A 26,344-nucleotide genomic window follows, 5' to 3' on the forward strand; every position below is an offset into this window, starting at 1 on the left:
TGGTAAAATTCTTGGTAGTGTGGATGAGCAGAGGGATCTCGGTGTCCATGTACATAGATCCCTGAAAGTTGCCACCCAGGTTGATAGGGTTGTGAAGAAGGCCTATGGTGTGTTGGCCTTTATTGGTAGAGGGATTGAGTTCCGGAGCCATGAGGTCATGTTGCAGTTGTACAAAACTCTAGTACGGCCGCATTTGGAGTATTGCGTACAGTTCTGGTCGCCTCATTATAGGAAGGACATGGAAGCTTTGGAACGGGTGCAGAGGAGATTTACCAGGATGTTGCCTGGTATGGAGGGAAAATCTTATGAGGAAAGGCTGATGGACTTGAGGTTGTTTTCGTTAGAGAGAAGAAGGTTAAGAGGTGACTTAATAGAGGCATACAAAATAATCAGAGGGTTAGATAGGGTGGACAGCGAGAGACTTCTCCCGCGGATGGAGGTGGCTAGCACGAGGGGACATAGCCTTAAATTGAGGGGTAATAGATATAGGACAGAGGTCAGAGGTGGGTTTTTTACGCAAAGAGTGGTGAGGCCGTGGAATGCCCTACCTGCAACAGTAGTGAACTCGCCAACATTGGGGGCATTTAAAAGTTTATTGGATAAGCATATGGATGATAAGGGCATAGTGTAGGTTAGATGGCCTTTAGATTTTTTCCATGTCGGTGCAACATCGAGGGCCGAAGGGCCTGTACTGCGCTGTATCGTTCTATGTTCTATGTTCTATGAAGCGTGAAGGATCACATTACTGCGATGTCTTCATTCCCTGACCCAGCGGGCACTCATGATTAGGCTCTACTCTGACCCTAACTATGCGATAAAATATTTAACTAAACAATTTTACATACACATCATCAAAACTCTATGGGGGCACTATGTCATTAAGGACATGCATTACAAAACAAAAACTGGAACCTCTAACTATCCTCAATAAACTACTCTCACTTAAACCATTCAAAAATATACTAACTTCTTAACTGTACAAATAGCAGCATTCAAATTTTTCTCTGGTGTGACAGTCAAACGCAGAGTTTTACATTTCTTTATTCACAAATGAAGACGCACAAACAAAAACGAATGTACTTTATTACATGTCAAGGGGTTCGGGGGCCTGGTGGAAACCGAAAATAAGAGATCTTATTCTGTATACCGGGGTGTGAGAGTGGTAGGCTCTCCTTTGCCATTTCTTCATGCGAATGGTCTGCACGATACTGCAGAGTATCGCCAGTGCTAGAAGTGCTTCGACAACATACGAAAGGGAATACCGTGTGATAAACTTATCCCACCATGTCGGGGTACTGTTGCCTGTTACTGAGTTCTGCGTGCTATGGGGGAGTGAATCATTGACGGCCTGTGGGGTGGGGTTAGGGGGTTCACGATCACGCGCAACCAAATGCATCCTATAATCACTACAACAAAGATGGAGGTCGTCTTCATCTTCTCTTCTCTTTTCTTTCTTCTCTTCTCATGTTCCAAGAGCTTCTGGGATTCTGTGAATACAAGCATAATATCTGTTATTATCTTGCTTAAGATCTCGTGTGTTGGTCTGTCTGTCTTTTAGTGCCAATTACCCTTTATAATTGGTCACCATCTGTGACTCCCTCATTTTTTTTTAAAAACCGAATTTCTGGACAAGACATTCTTGAAAAATACTGAAACAGTGCGAGCCGTCTCGCAGCCCGTGCGATTTGCCATCCCAATGTTTGAGGATGTAAATAGCATGAGGGGAAGCAACCGAAGGGTTACTGTAAAACAAAACACAAACTTTTGAAATGAAAGAGCCGAAATGAGGTGCGTATGGGCCACGGCAGGTAAGAATTGGATGGAATCCCCGGGTAGGGTGGGCTGTGCTCTACCCACGCTTAGCTGACCAGAGGGGGGGTCCTCAGGCAGGGCGGGGACCAGTGCCGTTTCTCCACTGCCTGAGTAACCGGCAAGAACGGGCAAGAATGTAATCATCGTGGGGGTTGCAGTAGTGCCTCTACCGTCAAATGGGAAGAGCAGTTACGAACTGGGTTCTGACATGTTTTTCATAGAATTTACAGTGCAGAAGGAGGCCATTCGGCCCATCGAGTCTGCACCAACTCTTGGAAAGGGCACCCTACCCAAGCCCATACCTCCACCCTATCCCCATAACCCAGTAACCCCACCTAACACTAAGGGTTATTTGGACCCTAAGGGCAATTTAACATGGCCAATCCACCTAACCTGCACATCTTTGGACTGTGGGAGAAAACCGGAGCACCCGGAGGAAACCCACGCACACACGGGAGAACGTGCAGACTCCACACAGACAGTGACCCAAGCTGGGATTTGAACCTGGGACCCTGGAGCTGTGAAGCAATTGTGCTAACCACTATGCTACCGTGCTGCCCGTTCTCAGTGGTTTTGGCTGATAAGCTTGCTGGCAAGTTTTCAGAGGTATCTGCGGACAAATGTGGCGTGGGGCCGTGGAAGGCTGTTTAAATCTCAGACAATGAACATATAAACAAACATGCAACGAATATCGTGCAGGTTCCATCAGAAAGAAGGATACTGTAAATCATATTTGGCTTAGGGTGTAACGAACATATGGAGTCAGTGTAGTGTGACCAAAGAAGAGAGGAAGGAGGAGAGAAACAAAATGAATTGGCCTCTGCCATGAAAAGTGGCGGGTAAGCGCTCAGTTTGCATGGGGCAGCTGGGACCTTGTTGCTGCTGTGGGTGGGGTTCTCTTTCATATCTGGGGGCGGGTCTAGCTGGTGGTGGGGGTCTCCTGCAATCTCGGGCGATGTGTCCTGGCTGCCACAGGTGTAACATGACCCCTGGGGCACATGAGGTGGAGCAGGCACTCTGGTACATTGTTCCCTTGGGTATTGTTCCCTGAGTGAGGGGTCGGGGCTGTTGGGGTCGTTGCTGGTTCGGGTGGTATTGGTGGGCTGATTCCGTTGCTCTTTCAGGGGGGCTTGACATTCTCGTGCGTAATGTCCTAATTGGCCGCAATTATAACACTCCTGGGATTTGGTCTGCTGTGGGCTGTTCCTTCCCTCATTTACCCATGCGGGGTTTTGATGTGTTTTAACTGGATGCATGTCTGCATCTGCCTGTTCTTCCTCGGGTTTTATAAAATTGGTCTTATTCTGAACGGATTGCTCCCAAGCGCGGGACAAGCCTTTTAAAATCCATTTCTCATTGTGGGCCTCTGTGGCATGAGATATCAAGATTCAAGTCCATTATGCCATGTTATCCGGGGATAAATGGGCGGGGACTAATTCTCCACAAACTGCAGTGAAATGAATCCACAAGCGTCCAGCAAACGCTGTGGGGTGCTCGGTCTTCTTTTGCCTGCATTTATTCAGGCCTTCTACCGGGTCTCCTCTGTTATAGCCGATCGCATCAAGGATCGCTGTGTGCATCTCTGCTAGGGTGCCTCCTCCTACATTCTGTGGGTCGGGAAGGGCTGCTACTACTGAAGGATCGAGACTCAAAACTGTGAGCTTCACCTGCTCTCTCTCGTCCAGGCCGTACATGGTGGCCTGCTGCTTAACCTACGCAAAGAATTGGTGGGAGTCTGAAGTGGGGAGGAACGGTGTGATTTTCTCGCACACGTCCTGCAATTGGGTCACGGTTAAGGGGGTTGTATACATGAAATCTGTGTCTCCGTCTGCTGCGGCTCTGCGGTATGTGGTTACCGGATTCATGGGGGTGTGTTCTACATGGTCTGTGGGGGTTGGGGTGCTCTTCTTTTCTGGGGCGTCTCCTGCGTACATGCTCCATGTACGTACCTATGGGCTGTTTCATTTAATTCTTGCCAATTGGGGCCGTTTTCCTGGTCTAATTGGGATCCGAATGTGCTCTGAAAGCCATTCTGAACTGAAAGCAGAGATTGCAATTCTGCAATTTGCTTCCGGCACTTTGCGTGGTATACCGAGCTCTGTCTTTGTTCCGTTGTTGAAGCATGGAGTGCTCGTAGGGCTGCTTTTAAATCACTGCACTGTGTCTGCAATGCCTCTACCTGTTGTTCTGTTTCTTGTCTTACCAGGACTGCACGTTGTGTGTCCTGGTAGGCCTTGTCGTACTGGGTCTGGAAGCTGCTCAAGTGCGCCAGACAAGACTGGTGTGCCCTCTTGGCATCATCCACCTCTCTGTCTTTTGCCGCTAACCTCCATTTTAACTCTCTGTTCTCCTTCTCTATCTCGCTCACATCTACTTTACTCATCCTATCTCTCTCCTCTATCTCTCTACGGAGCGTCCTAACGACCTCCTCTGTGCCTCGCAATTGTGCCAGACAGGACTCGATTGCCATCGGCTTGCGAGCTTTTCCCAAGCTCTTCTTGTGAATCTCTGTCAGGTTCCCCCACCAAGTGTGTCCAATACTCCCAGGACCTGTTTCTTCATTCGCACAAAATTCGCTCCAAAGGGGCCATCCTTTCCCTTTGAGGTACCTCCTAATCTCATCTTCCCAAACGGGACACTGTCCTACCCTGCTGGTCACTCCGACCACAAATTCCTGGGGGTTCATAAGGCGTTCCATTGCCTTCATTGCCATTTTCCTATTTCTGTGGGTTCTCTACTAAATTTGGAACAAGGGGTAATAAAGCGGTGATGTGGACACGGGTACGGCTTACGCTATTTTCCGGACTACAAAACTCCTGACAGTTTTACGCAACAAAATCTCTCAGGTTTACCTTATATCCCTGTTAGTACTCATGCATTAACACACTTCTGAATTCTGGAGGATTGATCAGTACTGCTTCAACTCTTGTGGTTTTTCTGTTTCTAATTGGATTTCTAATTCAAAATTTTGGGTTCTCTCGGAGTGGGGGGGGGGGGGGGGGCACTTCTAAGTCAAGTCCCATCTGGGTCGCCAGTAAATGTTGCTCGTTATGCTTTCCCTTAATTTGCTCTGTTTTAATTACCTTTGCTCAAGAGTCGCCAGGTATCTTTCTGATACCACCACAGGGTTCAAAGCCAAGTACTGATCAATGACTCAATACACCAGTTAGTAAGTTTGAAATCAATACACATTTATTATAAACAGTCAATTATTACTCATGCATAAACTCTACTCACTAAACTACAACTGCTACCAAAACCTATACTTAGCTTTGAGTGGCCCACCCAGTCAGAGGAACAGTGGCCGTTGTCCGGTTCTGATACTGCTGGCTTCGAACTGGTACGGAATAGTAGCTAGGAGCGTCTATCTCGTAGCGTGCGTTGATCTTAGACTTACTTGTTCTGGTGCAGCTGCTAAGCAGGTCTCTCCTCGCTGAGAGCCAAGGCCAAGAGTTCTTTCGAGAGCTGCCAAGAGAGCGAACTGAACTTGGGGACTCTATTTTATAGTCCCCAGGGGTTTCGCGTCCTTTTGGGCAGACCACGGACTTGGTCCCAATTAATTGGACCAATTGGGCGGGCCCTAAGTGGTTGTTGGCCTGCCTTTGTCTTAGCTCCTGCTGGCGCCAGGGAGTCTGGCTTGGTCTCGATTGTTTTAATGTTGTGTTTTGTCCCTGGAGATAGCCCATTAATATGTTAATGGCTATTGGTTTCAGTTCTGTCTGGGTTCTGCAGATCTTAATACACAGGAAACCTTGCACCTGCTTGTGTTCTCTGGTGTTATCCAATTTTCCCTACACTCCTTGCGAGTGTCCATTTTGAAATCGGGACGTGGCCACCCCAGGTGGCTACACCCCACAGCAGAAGGAATGTGAATTCAATGACAAAATCTGGAATTAAAGCTTAATGGTGAAACCATTATCGATTGTCACAAAAAAAAACATGTGGTTCACTAATGTCCTTACTGGACTTAAGACCCACAGCAATGTGGCCAACTCTTAATTGCCCTCTGAAATAGCTTAGTATGCAGTTGCATGACACTGCAAAAAGTCGCAGACTGGATGGACCATCCACTTCAACCTAGGCACTGAAAATAACAATGGCAAACTCATTCCTGTCCACTTTACTAACATTTGAGGGCTTGTGCCAAAATTGGGAGATTTCTCACGGACTGCACAAGCAATGACTCTTGCCAAGTATCACCCTTAACATTCAATGGATTTACCAGCACTGCATCCTCCACTATCAACATCCTCGGGATTACCATTGACCAGAAACTCAACTGGATCAGCCACTGTGGCTACAAGAACAGGTCAGAGGCTAAGAATCCAGTTCAGAGTGACTCACCTCCCGACTCCCCAAAGCCTGTCCAACATCTACAAGGCACAAGTCACAAATGTGGTGGAATACTATCCAATTGCCAGGATGGGGTTTGACAAAGAGTCATCCAGACTCAAAACTTTGGCTCCCATCGCTCTCCACAGATGCTGTCAGACCTGCTGCGATTGTCCAGCATTTTCTGTTTTGTTGTCTGGATGAGTGCAGCTCCAACAAGTCTCAAGAAGCTGGACACCACCCAGGACAAACCAGCCAGCTTGATTGACAGCCCGTCCACAAACATTCACTCCCTCCACCACCGAGCACAGTAATAGCAGTGTGTACCATCTATAAGATGCACTGTAGGAACTCACCAAGGCTCCTCGGACAGTGCCTTCCATTACCATCTCGAAGGACAAAGGCAGCAGACACATGGATTCACCACCACCTGGAAGTTGCCTTCCAAGTCATTCACCATCCTGACTTGGAATCCTGTAAAAGTATATCACTGTTCCTTCACTGTTACTCGGTAAAAGTCCTGGGAATCCCTACCTTACAGTACTGTGGGTGTACCTACACCACATGGACTGTGCAGTAGACAGCTCACGGTCACCTTCGAAGGCAAATTGGGATGGGTAATAAATGCTGGCCTAGCCAGAGATGCCCATGTCTCTTGAATGAATTAAAAAGTAAATTGGATTTATTATTTAGAGATTTCCAGCAATGCTGCCTCTTTCCAAATGAAGGTACCTTTATCCATGTTAAATAAACCTGTTGCAATTCTCAAGGCAGAATAGAAAGCTTCATTCTGGTCCAAATGCCAAATCAAAAAAAGGACTTGGCTGCACTGCCTATTTCTTTAGTACAAGAACTTTGCATCTGGTTGTTAAAGAGAGGCAAGAAATGCTTTCTGAAAAAATCCTGATCAAACAATCACTGACTGCGGCTTAGTTACTTTCCCCAACAAGCTTGGTGACACACCAAACATAACCTGGATGCCCAAATATCGTGCTGTTTTCAGTTGCTCAGTATGAATAATGATGTAAGATTAGTTTTAGAGTACACAGAATGTATGCAGTTAGATCTCAATCACCCTCAACTCATAAAGCTTGCTAAAAACTGAAGCAACAGGATCTGGAAACTGAAGAAAGCTGGGAGAAAGTCTTTCAAACATACTTTCACAGATTTCCAGCGCTTGTAAAATAGAATGAGCAGGGGGTCAAAGTTTAATCTAGAGAGCAGCAGAACAACAAAAACAAAGGATTATCTAGAACCACCCAAGATTAAACACTTCGCTAACTCGAGAGGAATTATTTAATGTGTGTTACTCCAGGTTCTTTTTAGTATTGGATCTGGTTGATAAGGGCAATGATTATAAATGGATGGATACATGAAAACCAATTGGTTATCCTGTCATGACCTAAGCCTCAGGCTTTGCATACAGGTGGCACAATGGGCTGGTTTAGCTCAGTGGGCTAGGCAGCCAATTTGTGATGCAAAACAAGGCCAGCAGCACGGGTTCAATTCCCATACCAGCTGAGAATTCTGAATTCTCCCTCCCGTGTACCCGAACAGGCGCCGGAATGTGGCGACTAGGGGCTTTTGACAGTAACTTCATTGCAGTGTTAATGTAAACCTACTTGTGACAATAAAACGATTATTATATTATTATAATTAGGCCAGTGAGCGGCAATACCAACTTCCCTCCAAGCTCCTGCCAGCCTCCCCACCTGGGTCAGGGCCTATTGCAACACTGGGAAAACCCCTGCAGCATCTGCAACATGGCTCTAAGTGGATTCCTAATTGCCATAATTTACTACTCACTGCTGCCAGGTGGGCAGATACTGTGCTTTGTACCCATTTGCATATGGAGGTGGGAACATGTTGGGAGTGGACCCAACACAAACTTTCTGAATTATCTTGGTTCCCCCTCCACCCCACCCCACCGATTGGGAAGATTCTACACTGATGACTCCAATTACATTAGTGGGAAAAAAAAGTGTACAGTTACCACAGATATGTTTCGTAAAACTTGACTTTCGGTAGTTTTGCTTTATGGACCAAGCCTATTTTCCCCGTGTAGTCCCTTTAATTTTCTGTTCTTTTGGCTTTTATAAGTTTTAACCCAGACAAAAATTTGGCTATGCCTTTCAGCTGGATTTCCCCTTTAATTAAAAGAAAGTAATCCAGCAGGACATGCTGACAATGGCGATGACTCATCTTGATGGATTTGGCTGGCAGCCAATAAGCAGTTTTAAATTCCCGGGTCTTAACTGACACTCAATGCTGAATGGTGCTGGCCATTCTAGAATGTTCTGCAAAGGCACGCTTGTTCTCAGGAGCTTTAGTTTCATTTTGAACACAGAGCTGAAAAAATTATTTTGGAATCTCTCTCTCTGAGGGCAAAACACTCTCCAACACTCCAGTTGGACGCTCTGTTTTCTCCTCAGCTGAGCAGCTGGTTACGGGTACAGGGTGGATATGTGGGTTTGAGTAGGGTGATCATTGCTCGGCACAACATCGAGGGCCGAAGGGCCTGTTCTGTGCTGTACTGTTCTATAGCACGCCTACCTTTTAGGAATCCACTTGCGAGCTGTGAAGTGCTCACTTAACTATGACTGCCAATTCCCCAATAGCAAAACTTCAGCCGCGCGGCCGGAGGTGCCAACATAAATTCTATGATTCTATGATATGGATACATTTGATCCACGGGGTGGCATAGCGGACCCGCGGGCGCTGAGACACCCCCCCCCTCCCCCGGCGACGCTCCCCATGACCGATGGCTGCCCACCCAAACCGAGGCTGCCCCTATGGGGCTCCACCCACCTGGCCCCCAACTCCACCGTGCACTGGGGCAGAAACCCCAGTGCCCCGGGATCATTGCCTAGGAGCGAAATTGGCTACACACCTCCTCTGATCCCCGCAGCAGCCATTCTGCCAGCTTCACATTTTTCAAAAGATGTACTAATTGGCACCCACGTGGCCACTTACTGGGGAGGTAGTTAGATCACGGGAGGCTGTTAGATAGTGGGTCCATCCCGTTAATTGGCCTGAAGCGGTGAGGATTCATGCCACGGATCTGCATGCCATGGATTCTGATTTCGGCAACGGGAACGGGCCGGCTAGATCGCAAACTGATCGGTACCCGGCACGGTTCTCGATTTTGGTCTCACCCGCGATCTAACACAGCTGTAAAATCTGCCCAATATCTATGATTGTACCTCCAATTACATATGTTCCTTTTTTTTGCTTAAGCTTCTGATTACTATTTTTGATATTATGGTGAACACTCTGATAAGTAAATTTTAAACAGCAAAGAGCACAATACAGTCAATTCCAAAGACTTACTGAAATTCCTTCACTGTTTTGGTACGAATGGGAAGTACAGGTTCAGCAGGGAGTGGGGCTTTCATTTCAGGGGGCAAAGTCTCTATTGAGATGCGTTGTTTCTGACGTACATCTGCATTAATCGGTGGCAGCTCTCGCACTGTAAGGAGAGTGGAAAGAATGTCATGTCACAGTACCTTTACAGTGTAATAATTTGTCTTCAATAATATTTGATAATGTGCCCAAATTCTTTACCACAGTGTAATTTGGACAGAAATCATTTTTTGTCTAATAATTCAACATAGAGGTATAATGAACACTTTTTAAAAAGCAATTAACTGCACCCTTTCATAACCGTAATGAGTCATTAGGTTCTTTTAGTTGTCTCACTATTTCTGTTATTTCTCCCAGGTCCCAGGCCCAACCACCTTAAACGGGTTGACGGGAATCATTGGCCAACACTATTGCCATCAGTTACTTTGGAGTTGAAAAAAGCACAACCTGAAGTTTACCCTTTCTTCCTTCATGAGAAACATCCAGCCTCAGTTAAATGTCTTTAAGGATGTCATGATTGTGCTGGCCTACATCTGCATCCCATCACTCCATGTCTTTTTTTTTTTATAAATGTTTTTATTCAGTTTTCATATTTTATATTGAACAAATTACAAATTGTTAGGAGAGAAAAAAGAACAACAAAAAAAAAAAAAAAAAAAAAAAAGAAAAACAACAAACAAACACGCAAAAATTAACATACATATTTACAGGTAAGCATCTTCGTAGTAGTAACTGCGCCCGCCCCCCCCCCCCCCCCCCCCCCAACATGTTTATTTAGTTTGGTTTTGGGCCTTAGCTAGCCATCGAACCCCCGTACCGAACCTGTAGCCCCTCCCGCTACCTTCCCCCGACTATTCTTCCTCTTGTACATTGGCCACAAATAGGTCCCGGAACAGTTGCATGAATGGCTCCCACGTTCTGTGGAAGCCGTCGTCCGACCCTCGGATGGCAAATTTGATTTTCTCCATTTGGAGAGATTCCGAGAGGTCGGACAGCCAGTCCGCAGCTCTGGGCGGTGCTGCTGACCGCCAGCCAAACAGGATTCTACGGCGGGCGATCAGGGAGGCAAAGGCAAGGGCGTCCGCCCTCCTCCCCAGGAATAGATCTGGCTGTTCTGAAACCCCGAAGACCGCCACTATCGGGCATGGCTCCACCCTCACTCCCACCACTTTGGACATAACCTCGAAGAAGGCTGTCCAGTACTCCACGAGTCTGGGGCAAGACCAGAACATGTGGGCGTGGTTGGCCGGGCCTCTTTGGCACCGTTCACATCTGTCTTCCACCTCCGGGAAGAACCTACTCATACGGGTTCTTGTTAAGTGGGCTCTATGTACCACTTTTAGTTGCGTCAGGCTGAGCCTTGCGCACGTGGAGGTGGAGTTGACCCTATGCAGTGCTTCGCTCCAGAGTCCCCACCCTATCTCCATCCCCAGGTCGTCCTCCCATTTCCTTCTTGTTGCGTCCAGTACGGTGTCGTCCCTATCTACCAGTCGGTCATACATGTCACTACAGTTCCCTTTCTCTAGGATACTTGCGTCCAGTAGGTCTTCCAGTAGTGTCTGTCGTGGCGGTTGTGGGTACGTCCTTGTCTCCTTTCGTAGGAAGTTTTTGAGCTGCAGGTACCGTAGCTCGTTCCCCCCAGCTAGCTGAAACTTCTCTGTCAGTTCGTCCAGTGTTGCGATCCTGTCGTCCGTGTATAGGTCCCTGACTGTCAGTGTCCCCCCGTCCTGCCTCCACCTTTTGAAGGTGGCGTCAGTCAGTGCTGGTGTGAACCTATGGTTGTTGCAGATGGGAGCCCTGTTCGACATTTTGGTCAGGCCAAGTTGCTGCCGCAGTTGGTTCCAGGATTGGAGGGTGGCTGTCACCACTGGGCTGCTGGAGTGTTTTTTGGGTGGGGATGGGAGTGCTGCCGTGGCGAGGGCCCGGAGGGAGGTTCCCATGCAGGAGGCCTCCTCCGCACGCACCCACTCAGCCTCTGGCTCCTGGATCCATCCCCTTACTCGCTCGGCTGTTGCTGCCCAGTGGTAGAATTGTAGATTCGGGAGGGCTAGCCCTCCCCTGGTTTTTGTTTTTTGTAAGACCTTCTTTGGGATCCTAGCATTTTTACCCCCCCATACGAACGCCATGATGAGTTTGTCCAGCGCTTTGAAAAAGGCCTTGGGGATGTAGATCGGAATGGATCTAAACAGGAAGAGGAACCTGGGCAGTACGTTCATTTTGATCGTCTGAACTCTCCCCGCGAGGGAGAGCGGGAGTGTGTTCCATCTTTGCAGGTCCTTTTTAACTTCCTCCGTCAGGCTGGTGAGGTTCCATTTGTGGATCCCTTTCCAGTCATGGGCTATTTGGATCCCCAGGTAGCGGAATTTTTGTCGGGCTTGATTGAACGGCAGCCCCTTTAGTGCTGCCCCCCCCCCCCCCCTTGCGGGTGTACTGGGAAGATCTCACTTTTGCTCATGTTGAGTTTGTAGCCCGAGAAGGCTCCAAACTCTTTCAGGAGCGCGATGATTCCGTCCATGCTGCTTTGTGGGTCCGAGATATAGAGGAGCAGATCATCCGCATAGAGTGAGACTCTGTGCTCTCTACCTCCCCTTCGGATCCCCCTCCAATTTTTTGCTGCCCTGAGCGCGATTGCTAGCGGTTCAATTGCTAGTGCGAACAGCAGCGGGGACAGTGGGCATCCTTGTCTGGTGCCCCTGTGCAGCTGGAAGTATTGGGAGTTGGTATTGTTGGTCTGTACACTCGCCATGGGTGCGTTGTACAGGAGCTTTACCCAAGCGGTGAACCCTGTTATCACTCCATGTCTTAACGTGTCAGAGTTTTTTCAGTGGCTGAATTAACACAAATGGTAGTATTCTCCATTTGTAAAATCTTCAGTCATTCGGACAGGGAGATCATTATTGATATTAACGTCTTAATATTAACTTCAACACATGCTCATGATTTGGATGAGGAAACTAAATGTACCATCTCCAAATTTGCCAATGACATAAAGGTGGGTTGGAGGGTGAGCTGTGAGTAGGATGCAGAGATGCTTCAATGTGATTTGGAAAAGCTGAGTGCTTGGCAGATTTAATATGCAGTATAATGTGGATAAATGCGAGGTTATCCACTTTGGTAGTGTTGAGTTCACAGAAGCAGCCACCCAGGAAGCATTGGGAACGAAGGGTTTATTTACAGAAGTATGAGAAAACTATGTGAGCAGGTCCCAGCAGGGACTACCCCACCCGACTCGGGCCAGTTTTAAATACTGGTTTCCTCTCCCATTGAAGAGGGGGGCTCCGTCCCTCATCGGGGAAGCTCGTACTCGACGAGACTCACGGGAGCCTAATCGGCCTGGCCTCGAGGGTCCAGTGGGGGTTACAACAGGTAGCAAAAACAGATTATATGAATAGCTATAAATTATGAGAGGGGTGAAAGCAATTTACTGCAGGTGCTGGAATCTGAAACCAAAGAGAAAAAGCTGGAAAATCTCAGCAGGTCTGACAGTATCTGTAGGGAGAGAAAAGAGTTAACGTTTCGAGTCCAGATGACCCTTTGTCAAAGCCGAGAGGAAAATTATGAGAGCGGAATGTACAACGAGACCTGGGTGTCCTCGTACACCAGTCGCTAAAGGTAAGCATGCAGGTACAGCAAGTGATAAAGAAAGCAATAAAGAAAGTGATAAAGATAAAGTAAAAGAGTGAGAGGATTCGAGTACAGGAGCAGGGATGCCTCGCTGCAGGGCTTGTGCAGGGCTTCGGTGAGGCTACGCCTGGAACAATGTGTATAGTTTTTTTTTATAAATGTTTTTATTCAGTTTTCATATTTTATATTGAACAAATTACAAATTGTTAGGAGAGAAAAAAAAAACAAACACGCAAAAATTAACATACATATTTACAGGTAAGCATCTTCGTAGTAGTAACTGCGCCCCCCCCCCCCCCCCCTCCCCCCTCAACATGTTTATTTAGTTTGGTTTTGGGCCTTAGCTAGCCATCGAACCCCCGTAACGAACCTGTAGCCCCCCCCCTCCCGCTACCTTCCCCCGACTATTCTTCCTCTTGTACATTGGCCACAAATAGGTCCCGGAACAGTTGCATGAATGGCTCCCATGTTCTGTGGAAACCGTCGTCCGACCCTCGGATGGCAAATTTGATTTTCTCCATTTGGAGAGATTCCGAGAGGTCGGACAGCCAGTCCGCAGCTCTGGGCGGTGCTGCTGACCGCCAGCCAAACAGGATTCTACGGCGGGCGATCAGGGAGGCAAAGGCAAGGGCGTCCGCCCTCCTCCCCAGGAATAGATCTGGCTGTTCTGAAACCCCGAAGACCGCCACTATCGGGCATGGCTCCACCCTCACTCCCACCACTTTGGACATAACCTCGAAGAAGGCTGTCCAGTACTCCACGAGTCTGGGGCAAGACCAGAACATGTGGGCGTGGTTGGCCGGGCCTCTTTGGCACCGTTCACATCTGTCTTCCACCTCCGGGAAGAACCTACTCATACGGGTTCTTGTTAAGTGGGCTCTATGTACCACTTTTAGTTGCGTCAGGCTGAGCCTTGCGCACGTGGAGGTGGAGTTGACCCTATGCAGTGCTTCGCTCCAGAGTCCCCACCCTATCTCCATCCCCAGGTCGTCCTCCCATTTCCTCCTTGTTGCGCAATGTGTATAGTTTTGGTCTTGTTATCCGAGGAAGGTTGTGCAGAGAAGGTTTACCATACTGATTCCTGGGATGACGGGACTGACACACGAGGAGAGATTGAGTCGGTTAGGATTATGTTCACTGGGATTCAGAAGAATGGGGGGGGGGGGGGGGGGGCAATCCAGCTCAGTTGACTGGACAGCTGGATTGTGATGAAGAGCGAGGCCAACAGCGCAGGTTCAATTCCCGTGCCAGCTAACGTTATTCACGAAGGCCCACCTCACCCGAGGTGTGGTTATCCTCAGGTTAAATCACTATCAGCCAGCTCTCCCTGTCAAAGGGTAAAGCAGCCCATGGTCATCTGGGACTATGGCGACTTTACCTTTACTTTCTAACAGGTTAGATGCAGGAAGGTTGTCCCGATGGTGGGGGAGTGCAGAACTAGGAGTCACATTCTGAGGATACATTTAGGAGAAAGATGAGGAGAAATACCTTCACCCATTGAGTGGTGAACCTGTCGAATTTGCTACAACAGAAAGCAGTTGAGGCCAAAACATTGTATGTTTTCAAGAAGGAGTTTGATATCGCCCTTTGAGGCGAAAGGGATCAAAATATGGGGGGGGGGGGGGGGGGGGGGGGGAAAGAGAGAGGCAAGAACAGGCTATTGAGTTAATGTCCAGCCATGAACATAAAGAATGGCGGACCAGGCTTAAAGGGCATAATGGCCTACCCCTTCTCCTATTTTCTATGTTTCTATATGTGGGGGAACAAACTGCGGTGAGGCACATTTCACACATATTCAGTTCACATTTAAAAGTGCAACTGCCTTTGTTACTGAGATTTCCAAAATATGGCCTATGGGCTATAGATATTTAGGGCGCGATTCAGCAGACAAATGTTAAAGTCCACTTTTGGGTGTGTTTGGTGGAATGTTTCTCAGCGGCTGCAGTGCTGAGATTCACTCCACTACTCTCCTATACTTTGCCAGTTTTTTGGGCCTTTGGGCCTTCTCCCCACGAAGGCCACACTTTAGCAGATTTCCTGCTGGCGAGTTGCTTCTTGCAGATTGGGGCACCATTTTAAACGGCAGCCGTGATCTCCCCATGCCCCCACCTTTCAGGTACCCTTTCACCCCCCACCCAACCTTCTCTAAGCTGGAACTGAATTGGCATAGGGAATATAAAGGGCAATGGGATGCGTGGGGGAGTCACGGGTAGGATTGAGGTGACCCTAAGTTGGCAATGGTATTTGAGCGAGTTGCGGAGCACAGTTTGGCAAGAAGGGTATGAGTGATCATTGAGGGGGGAGGAAGAGCAAGAGGTGAGGTGACAAGAGCGTGACATGGAGAGCATGTGGCTGCTGAGGGAATGCAAGGGCTAAAAGGACTGTTTTTTTGTTTTATTGCTTTTATTGCAACTGGGACAAAGTCCCGGAGTAACAAGGTCTTTTAAGCAGTCCAGCTCAGCACTTGGCAGCTTATGTGGCTGCCTCCACATTGTTTAAAGGGTCGGCAGGCCCAACACCAGTTAACTACACACCCCAAAATGATGATCTGAACATTTGGGGAACTTTCTCAAGAGTCATGAAATTTCCCCACTCTGGAGCAAAAATTGGGCCCTGTATTTCATTACTATTAGGCTGCTGATGCATGACGGAAAGTTTGCCAAGCGAGAACGTACAAGCAGACAGAGGACCATTCCACCGTCTCCTGCAAACCTGGATCATCTCTTTAGATGCTATCGCAAACATTTTAATGGCACAGATTGCTTGGATTACTTTCCCTTATGGAGTGAAGGGTTCATTAGAAGTTAAGAAAAGAATCTGAACTTGATCGCCACCAAGATGATCTTAAATTGATAAGCTCCAAGTGCATTGAAAGCCGCAGGAAAATAAAACCATTTTGGGAGTATTTATAATGGTTACTACCATGCCGGCCTCTCATCCTCTACCACACCCACTCCTTCTTGCCTTTTCCCTGTTGATAAATGTACTTTGTGGCATTGTGATGCCTTAATTGTTGGCAATGTTGAAGGATGTGTATCATACAATGTTGCACATGTTAACAGACTGAATTCTTTAGAATGTCAATACATGATTACTGTAGTAATCCACGGGAGGCAGGAGTTCTGTCACCACACCAATATTTATTTACAATAACGATATTACAGGAGCAGCTACAAACAGTGCTGCTAGCAGTCCAGTCAACTTAAGACTGGCTCACAAAGCCTACACAGGTGTTTATATGGGCCCCCTCAATGAATTCCTGCCAGCTGGCATTCGTCTGAACTTCTTCCTGCTCCTCATGTCAGGGTCTGTCACCTGTGTCGTCCGCCGGGTCGTTCTCCGAAGTGGGCAGGGTGTACCTTATAAGTGCCCGTCATTTCCTTGACGACCTCCTTGGAAGTTGTTCTTCCTACTCCTTGGGGAGAGGTGTCGCGGCGGCCTCGTCAAACGTGTCCATCTCCGACTCTGACGACTGGATGACGGGGTCAGGAGAAATTGCTCGGGGCTGGGGTGTGGGTATCCTTTCCGTCTGGGCTATCCCAGCTTGAGGCGGTCCTGCTTCGCCTGCCTCCAAGTGTGGTTGCGCTGCCCTTATTTGGTCTAGGTGTTTCTTCAGCACCTTACCTCCTATCGAAACCTCATAGGATATGGGCCCTGTTTGGGACTCTACCGTGATTAAGACATCGTCCAAATAAATCGCTACCTGCAGTAGTCCCTTCAGAATATTTTCCATCATACGCTGGAATATAGCGCAGGCTGATGACACTCCGAAAGGTAGCCTCGTATAACGAAAAAGGCCCTTCAGGGTGTTCATCGTAGCGAACTTCTGGGAGTCCTTGTCCAGTTTTAACTGCAGGTAGGCGTGGCTCATGTCCAGTTTCGTGAACAAAAGCCCACCTGCTAATTTGGCATATAGATCGTCTATTTTTGGGATTGGGTATTTGTCCAGCAGTGCGTATTTGTTTACTATCTGTTTGAAATCTCCACAGAGACGTATCGAGCCAGCTGGCTTCAAAATTGGTACCACCGGCGCTGCCCATTCCGAGAACTGTACTGGTCTGATAATGCCATCGCGCCGTAACCTTTCTATTTAGTCATCTACTTTCTTCCTTAATGCAAAAGGTACCGGCCTGGCCGTACAAAATTTCGGAAGGGCTTCTGGGTCCACGTCCAAAGTTGCTTTGGCGCCTATGATTTCCCTCAAACCTTCCTGGAAGACCTCCGGGTATTTTTGGAGTACTCCACTCAACTGCCCGCTTCCACTCTGGAAAATTTTCATCCAATCTAATTTTAGGTCTTTCCGCCAGTTTCGTCCAATTAAGCTCGGTCCGGAGCCCTCTACTATCGTCAACGGTAATCTGAGCAATTGTTTCTCATATTCCACGGGTACATGAGTCGTGCCTAGAACTTCCAGGGGTTCCCCCGAGTAGGTTTTAAGTTTTGTCGATGTTTTTGTTAGGGTTAGTGGCTGGAGTCCATCTTTGATTTTTCTAAATGCTGCCACTCCCATTACTGATACGGCCGCACCCGTGTCTATTTCCATTATTGTCGGCAGCCCGTTCGACCGTGGAGTAATCTTAATGGGTTCTGCTTTCTTCGTTGCGATATCATATAATTGTTCCCCTTCGAAGGAGGATGGGGCGTCTAGGTTGTGTACTTCCCTGCGTCCCCACCTGCTATTCCTCTTTTGCCACCTCCTTCTAGGGTTTCTGTCGCTGTTACCCCACTGTCTGGTGCCAGAAACGGTCCTTCTCTGTTGGGGGAGCCTCAGCCGGTACTTCCCTCTGTCTCCAGTTAGTCCTGGCAGACTTAGAGGCAGTTCTGGGGTTTTCCTTTTTCCCTCTATTCCTCAGGCTTTTCCTGAGAGCGGCTATCTGGTAGCAGGACCCGTTGTGGTAGTCCCTCTCACAGGTATCTACCTCCATTGGCGTGCCCTGTAGTTCCTGCACCCCACTTGCTGCCTTTTATAGGGACAGTGCGAGCTGTAAAGCCTGCCTGCAGTCTAGCTCCGTTTCCGCCAACAAGCGTTTCTGTATTGTGAGATCGTTTATACCACACACTAACCGGTCCCGAAGCATTTCATTTAGCGTCGGGCCGAACTCACATTTTTCTGCCAGCCTTCTCAGGCGGGTCAAGAAATTCGTGACTGACTCCCTGTCTTTCCACTTCGCTGTGTAGAATCTGTACCTACGCAAAATGAGGGGTGGTTTTGGGTCGTAGTGCTCTTTCACCAATTCCGTTACTTCTTGGAAAGTTTTCGTGTCCGGCGCATCGGGATAAGTCAGACTACGTATAATGGCGAAAGCTGAGGGTCCGCACACCGACAGCAGGATAAGTCGTCTCCTTTCGTCCGTCAGTATATCATTTGCCCGGAAGAAGTAACACATTCTCTCCACATACTGGGACCAGTCCTCAATAGCCGGTCGAATGCCTGTAACCTCCCAAAAACAGCATTTTTAAAATGGCAAGGCTTACCCTCCAAGTGCGGCAGCTGGTCTCCACAAAATTCTTAGTTTACCTCGTCGCCACTGTAGTAATCCACGGGAGGCAGGAGTTCCGTCACCACACAAATATTTATTTACAATAACGATATTACAGGAGCAGCTACAAACAGTGCTGCTAGCAGTCCAGTCAACTTAAGACTGGCTCACAAAGCCTACACAGGTGCTTATATGGGCCCCCTCAATGAGCTATCATTGAGGGAGCTCATACTCCAAATGGTTAGATTTAGTTTTTTTTTTAAATAGCGTCAGAATCAGTAGCGACATTAAAAATCCAAATATATTTGGGTGGGGTTACTGGGTTATGGGGATAGGGTGGAGGTGTGGGCTTAAGTAGGGTGCTCTTTCCAAGGGCCAGTACAGACTTGATGGGAGAATGGCCTCCTTCTGACTGTAAATTCTATGATTCTACGAAATATACTGCATGTCTAATTTTGGTACTGATAGCATAGTATTTTTAATTGCAAAATTCAAATTGCCAAATAATTAAACTGGCATTGGAAAACTGGATATGTTGGTAACTACAACTGTTTATCTTGACATTAAAGAAAACTCAGGCATCTATCAGCAAAAAAAAAACAAAGTTTGAAGCAAAAGTATCCTGTGAGAGCAAGATAATACAAAAACATTGCTCAAGTGAACCATGCATCATTGGTTGATCTATATTTGCAACCGTTTAAATATTTTTCGTCACTTCATTCGTGAGGCAAAATAGCTCGATCTTAATTCAAGCAGAAACAAAAATAAATGGACCGAGCTGACTATTATTAAAAAATACAATTGAGGTTTGCAAAATATTAAACTCAGAGTCGGCTCAATTTTTTAGCAACTGCCTTGAGATATTACAATGTCACACTACCATATGTTGCTTGGCAAATGTAATTACAATATGGATAAACGTGTTGGAGCCGGCTTGAACATGTTCGGAGATTCTTGTTGCTGTGGCAACAGAGTCGTGGACTTGCTGCAGTTCAGTTGTAAAGGACAGGTTTGGAACCTTTTCTAAATGTATTTTAAAATGTGACACACAGGGTCCATGTGAAGAGAATGGGGTACGAAATCAACAATGGCATTAATCTCTTGGAAAAACCTCTGTTACTTGGCAACTGATACAACTGCATTCAACACGTATCTGTTCGAAATAAAAATGTGTCCAAAATAGTTCAAGCTCATGAATGATGAAAATTGGCATCTTACACTGCCAATCCTAAGTATCACTACACATTTTGTGAATTTAAGTAGAAATGTAATTCAATTAGAGGCTCTAAAACCTGCTAAATGTATTTCTGCAGCATCATCTGTAAATACTGAAAGGCTAGTTTCCGCCGTCTTAAATGTGAATCTTATTTGTTTTAACATCTATATTTCCAACAAAGCTAATGAAATGGTGATTTGAACGGACCCAGGCACCTGCTGTATAAATCATGCTTTTGAACTTGGACCAATCAGCTAAATAAGGATCTGATCATGTGAAATGTTTATACAATGCATAATAGTGTCATCTGCACAGACTCAAACGTGACACAAACATTGCCCAGAAAAAGAATGGAGTCCTACAGCATAGAACCTACAGTGCAGAAGGAGGCCATTCGGCCCATCGAGTCTGCACCAGCTCTTGGAAAAAGCACCCTACTCAAGCCTATGTCTGCACCCTATCCGCAAAACCCAGTAACCCCACCAATCTTTTTTTTTTACAATAAGGGCAATTTATCATACAAGACAACCTGAACTTCAAACATTTGCATTCAGAGAAAGTGAAAAAAAACTGCATCAGGAAGTACAAAGCATAGGATGTGACAGAATTATTAAAAGCTCAGATGTCAGCTGAAAAGTAATCTGTATTTATTCTATATTTATCTTTGAAATGTAACTGAAGGTGCTACAAATAACTCAAAATCAATCAAATTGATGGTAATTTCCACCCCCCCCCCCCCCCCCCCCAAAATGGTGAGGATGGAAACAGTTTAATTTAATCCCCATCTGTGAACACATATGGTTTTTAAAAATTAAGCATTGTTAATATACAAACAAAATTTCTTCTTTCTGCTTGTCCACTCTAATGCTTTCTATTTTGCTTTCACTCTCTTACCTGCTCTTTCTGAGATCTGTGACTCTCCATCTCAATCCTTCTCTTGTTTAGGTGTTTCCTTTCTCTTTATGTCTCTTATATTCTGTGTACACCACTCATACTCTCATCTTTTTGCTATGTTTTTCTTTCTACTCATGTATGTTGCATATTCTCACATAGTTTCATTCACTTTCTTTCCCCCACTTTTTTTGCCCGTACAACCTTCACTCTCAATTGCTGCTCTCACTTTATACTTGCTCCTCACTTTATACAAAGAGCTGGCGTGAGAACTGGGGCTACTAAGCTCGGAAACCCCAGAAACTTTCCCGAGAACTAAAGGTTAGATTGTGTGTCATTTGGCTATATTTGCAGTCATGGGGAGCCCCATTCATGGGGAACAGAGATTGGGGCTGGAACTTACCGAGAGAGGGTAACACGGTAACACGGCTGCAAAGTAATAATCTGGCAAGGAGAACAGGGATTGTTTCCTGGTGACCACTTGAATGATAAAGCTGGATCATATGATTAACGTAAGCTAATCACATTTATCGAACATGGAGATATTTTCTTCTTACATGCAGAATAAATGGAATTACAAAATTATGAACTGTTAGAAAAGTGATTAATAATTTCAATACTTGAAATGCAGACCAAGAGTCAAAGGATCAAAAACTGGACCCAGAATTGGCGAGTGGAATAGAGATTCATGGTTTCGTATCCTCCAATGGAGGGGCTGGGGGTGGGGTTGACAGAGGCAGGGCCGAAAGATCCTGCCAGCAGGAATGGCCGGAAAATCCAGCCCATTGTATTTGACCACATTCAGGGGAAAGGAAAGATTCAACTTTTGCAAAGTAGAGAGGCTGAGGAGGGGAACTTTCCACATGACAGCATGGTAGCACAAGTGGCTAGCACTGTGGCTTCACAGCGCCAGGGTCCCAAGTTCAATTCCCCGCTGAGTCACTGTCTGTGCGGTCTACACGTTCTCCCCGTGTTTGCGTGGGTTTTCTCCGGCTGCTCCGGTTTCCTCCCACAGTCCAAAGGTTAGGTGGATTGGCCATGCTAAATTGCCCTTAGTGTCCAAAATGTTTAGGAGGGGTTATTGGGTTACGGAGATGGGGTGGAAGTGAGGACTTAAGTGGGTCGGTGCAGACTCGATGGGCCAAATGGCCTCCTTCTGCACTGTATGTTCTATGAACATGTTTGTAGAAATGGGGACATCCTATTCATAAGAGTGACTGAGCAGGTCAGGATAAACCCATTAAAACAGTTAAGAGCACTTAAAGGGAAACTAAAAGTAGAAAGTAAGGAACTTTGTAGAAGAATAGCTAGACAATATTTTTTTTTTTTTAAACTAGTTCTTCTTGAGGAATCAGTTGTTAGAATGAGATTGGAATGGTGACTCTGATTGTATAGTTAGCATAGATGTATCAGCAATGTTGGAGGTGCTACATGTTACATTCTGAATATTTTTGATACAGAGTGGGATCAATTTGTATTGTTAGATTGATTAGAGATTCTTATAGCTTTCCTGATCATGTTCGCCACCTGGTATCTCAAAGTAGATCAATAAGGATTGATCAGAGAAAATGGGAATGTCAGCACTCTTTCGCCGTGTGTTCGGGGTCTCGACGGGGTTTTTTGGGCTTCTCTATTCTCCCAAAGTAAGCTACTTGGAACTATAGTTTGTTAAAATCATTACTTTTTATTTACAGCCATTATATACATATTGGGACCTCTGTACAAAGTCGGAGCCTCTTCTCCCTCTAGATCTCTCTTACTCAATCATGCGGAGAAAAAAGAGAGAGAGAGAGAGAGAGAGAGCAGCTCCTTTCCTCTGAGCATCCAGGACCTGACTATGCTTTCCTGCTTTCCTTAGTCCTCTGAAAAATCATCCCACACAGGTAGGATCAAATCACCACCTGTTACTGGGCAAGATACAACCTTTTGCCAATTCACTGGCCACCGGCCAACTGATCGAACCAAATCCCTCTGATCTCCCTCAGGTGCCAAAAAGTATGTCTTCTGCTGTTCAAAGCAAGCACAGTGTGCTATGATGTAACTTTTGAGGTTGCCACTTCCTCCACGTGACTTAAAGATATATGTCTATTGAATATCTATGGATAAAATGATAATGGCAAAAATAAAGAACAGGGAAATAAGGGAGTCAACAGATAGGTCCCTTACAATTTGTATTGCCTTAATTGGAGTTAAATCTTCTTTTTGCAAGAGATCTGATAGTATTTGGGGTGTTAGCTCAGCTCTCTGCAATCATTAACCGTCACTGTCTGTGCGGAGTCTGCACGTTCTCCCCGTGTGTGCATGGGTTTCCTCCGGGTGCTCCGGTTTCCTCCCACAGTCCAAAGATGCGCAGGTTAGGTGGACTGGCCATTCTAAACTGCCCTTCATGTCCAAAATTGCCCTTTGCATCGGGTGGGGTTACTGGGTTATGGGGATAGGGTGGAGGTGTGGGCTTGGGTAGGGTGCTCTTTCCAAGAGCTGGTGCAGACTCGATGGGACGAATGGCCTCCTTCTGCACTGTAAATTCTATGATCTATGATATTAGGAACTCTGTACAAAGCTGGGATCAGAATTTCTGCTCCCTTCAGATCTTTATTCTATGATGTGGTGTACCATCATCATTACATTACATCAGCATCATGTCCTTCTGACATTAACTTTGTACAAATACCTCAGCGTGATAAAAGGGGATATTCCAGGGCAATGGTCTTCACTCTGGAAAATGTTGGATTGTCAAAGTACATTCACTCCTCAATAATCAAGAGGAGGTACACACTCAAGATTTACCTCCTCTTATTGTTACATCAGTTACAACACAGAATGCTTTATTGTGACAGCTGAATAAAATTCCAACATCCCAGTAAGCTTGCTTGACAATGTCACAAAATCACTTTGAATTTAGAATGCCAAGCAGAAAAAAGCCACCGGGCTTTGGTACAGTGTAATTTAATTGCATTTCTCAAGCACAGATGCTACATAACAGTTTGGACAGCATCAATCAAAGCCAATTTCAACTTTATGAGGAAAGAAAACATTGACTTATAGCAATACAAAAGTGTTTCTGTCGCTAAATTATCATTTGTAATAACCCTATGCATCTTCAGCAACCTTTGGACCCCATGTCACTAATATTAAACTGAAATCAGCTCGCAAGCGGGGGGCTTGGAACTTCATTGGTTAAGCTTTTAAGTCCAGTAAGTGGGTCAGAATCTATGATCACAACTGAATTGAAACAACAAATTTTGAATGTTAGGTTTTGCAATTCCTATCTGCGCAATGGGAGTGATGGGTGCCTAGATCACATGTTCCCGGTTTTAGTTAAGGGGACAGCCCACAATAGAAATTGGATAATTCAGGAGGATGGATGCTGCACATAAAGTGAGGGCAGTACATTGATTCAATAAAGGATCACTGGAATTACTGATGGGCCTCATTCAGGAGCAGGGTGATTGTACCTTTCCCCATTTACACGAGAGATCTGCCGTTCCAGCCAAGGAATTAATATGGTGAACCTCCACTGGACTCCAGCAGAATATAGGTGGCTGCAGGCTTGAAGGATTGGTTACTGTAAAGGGATGAGAGATGGAAAAGTGGTGATGCAAGTGGTGAGAGTGACTCAAAGAATTTATGTTTCCCAATGTGAGTCAACACTAGATGTACATTTATATTGATCAGGCATCCCAGGCAGTAAGGGAAGCAGCTGGTCCCCAACTTCAATATCCTTCTCTATGTCCTCTTCATCTAAAAATGAATGATAAGCCCCTTCATTCTCTGGGATCTGTAATCCTCTCTGCTGCACAATCACCATCATTCTGGACACCCTCGAGTACTGATTTAGGTACTTGAAGTCGATCTTCAACATCCCAGTGGACTGTTCGAGAACACACCAAGTGTTTGCCTGCTTTGTGCTGTAGTACTTCTGCACCTCATTACTGGGATATCTCACAGGGGACAGGAGCCAAGTATGAAGGAATATCCCTCATATCCCAAGAACCCCAAGTCTGTTTTCTGGAACCAAAAGGTCTAGACAGTTGGAATGCCATTGTATGACTGCATCACAAAAGCTCCTAAGGAAATCTGCTGCATAATTGTATGTATCTCTTTTGTGGTTCCATACAGATGGACAAATATTCTTTGTAGTTGTGGTGGCAGTGATTTTCCTCATTTGATGAGGAAGATTCTCAGAAGACTAAGGAAATTTGGCATGTCAGCTACGACCCTCACCAACTTCGACAGGTGCACAATAGAAAGCATTCTTTCTGGTTCTATCGTAGCTTGGTGTGGAGCCTGCTCTGCCCAACAGGAAACTACAAAAGATTGTGAATGTAGCCCAGTCCATCACGCAAACCAGCCTCCCATCCATGGACTCTATCTATAATTCCCGCTGCCTCAGAAAGGCAGCCAGCATAATTAAGGATCCCACGCACCCTGGACATACTCTCTTCCACCTTCTTCCGTCAGGAAAAAGATACCAAAGTTTGAGGTCACGTACCAACCGACTCAAGAACAGCTTCTTCCCTGCTGCCATCAGACTTTTCAATGAACCGACCTCATATTAAGTTGATCTTTTCTCTACACCTTGCTATAACTGTAACATTATATTCTGCAGTTTCCCCTTCCTTCCCTATGTACAGTATGCATTGTTTGTACAGCATGCAAGAAACACTACTTTTCACTATATAGTAATACATGTGACAATAATAAATCAAATCAAAATTGATGTGCTGTGAAACATATGCAACAAGCTGGTCTTACCAGTTTGAAAGAGCTGTATCCATACAAGAACGCCACAGAATCCTTACAGTGCAGAAGGAGGTCATTTGGCTCACTGAGTCTGCACCAACCCTCTGAAAGAGCATGCAACCAAGGCCCACACCCCCGCCCTATTCCCACAACACCACATAAGCTTCACATCTTTGGACACCAAGGAGAAATTTTAGCATGGCCAATCCACCTAACCTGCACATCTTTGGACTGTGGGAGGAAACCGGAGCACCTGGAAGAAACCCACGCAGATGCGTGGAGAACATACAAACTCCACACAGGCAGTGTGGAATCCGGGTCCCCAGCGCTGTGAGGTAGCAGTGCTAACCACTGTGCTGCCCTGCCTCAGCTAGCATTTGCCAGAGGAATACAAGATATCAATACAAGAATGCAGATCAGGCAATGACAGATTTAAATGTCCACCCACCCATTTGCAGCTGAAACCTCCCTCCGTTTCAGTGGCCAGCTCCTGAGCCACCACTCAAAACGCAAGCTGGACAGGATAAATTTAAAGCTAAGTTAATTGAAAAGGAACTCATTAATATCTCCTAAACACATTAATTACAGCCATAATTACCCACCTCCTGCTCCAATTAACCCAGGCTTTGGTAAGTAGGTTGCTCGCAAGCATTAAATATGCCACTGATGAAGTAGGTGCGTTGTAACTGAATTGCAGTCACAATCTCGAATTTGCTTCATTTAGCTGCCCACCTTCCCCCATCTTGTGGGTTAAAACTCTTCCAATGTCTTCATTGTCCTCTCTCTCCAGTCTCTCATCCTCAAACTCCAATATATTAAAAAATCAGCTGCCTGTTCATTCAATCCCCTCTTTGCTGACTGACACAGAATCCTGGTCCTCAGC

General features: G+C 46.2%; 1 protein-coding gene across 2 annotated transcripts in view; it reads right to left on the minus strand.

Annotated features, from left to right (window-relative positions):
* The window catches only part of hectd2 (HECT domain containing 2), a 139,567-nt gene that overhangs the window by 91,085 nt on the left and 22,138 nt on the right, over nt 1-26,344 (minus strand). For both annotated transcript variants that reach the window (XM_038773601.1, XM_038773600.1), the window contains exon 3: nt 9,475-9,613. In XM_038773601.1, the coding sequence (XP_038629529.1) occupies nt 9,475-9,613 (139 nt within the window). The remainder of the gene's footprint in view (nt 1-9,474; nt 9,614-26,344) is intronic.

The sequence above is a fragment of the Scyliorhinus canicula genome, chromosome 16 (assembly GCF_902713615.1).
Source record: "Scyliorhinus canicula chromosome 16, sScyCan1.1, whole genome shotgun sequence".
Lineage (NCBI taxonomy): Eukaryota > Metazoa > Chordata > Chondrichthyes > Carcharhiniformes > Scyliorhinidae > Scyliorhinus > Scyliorhinus canicula.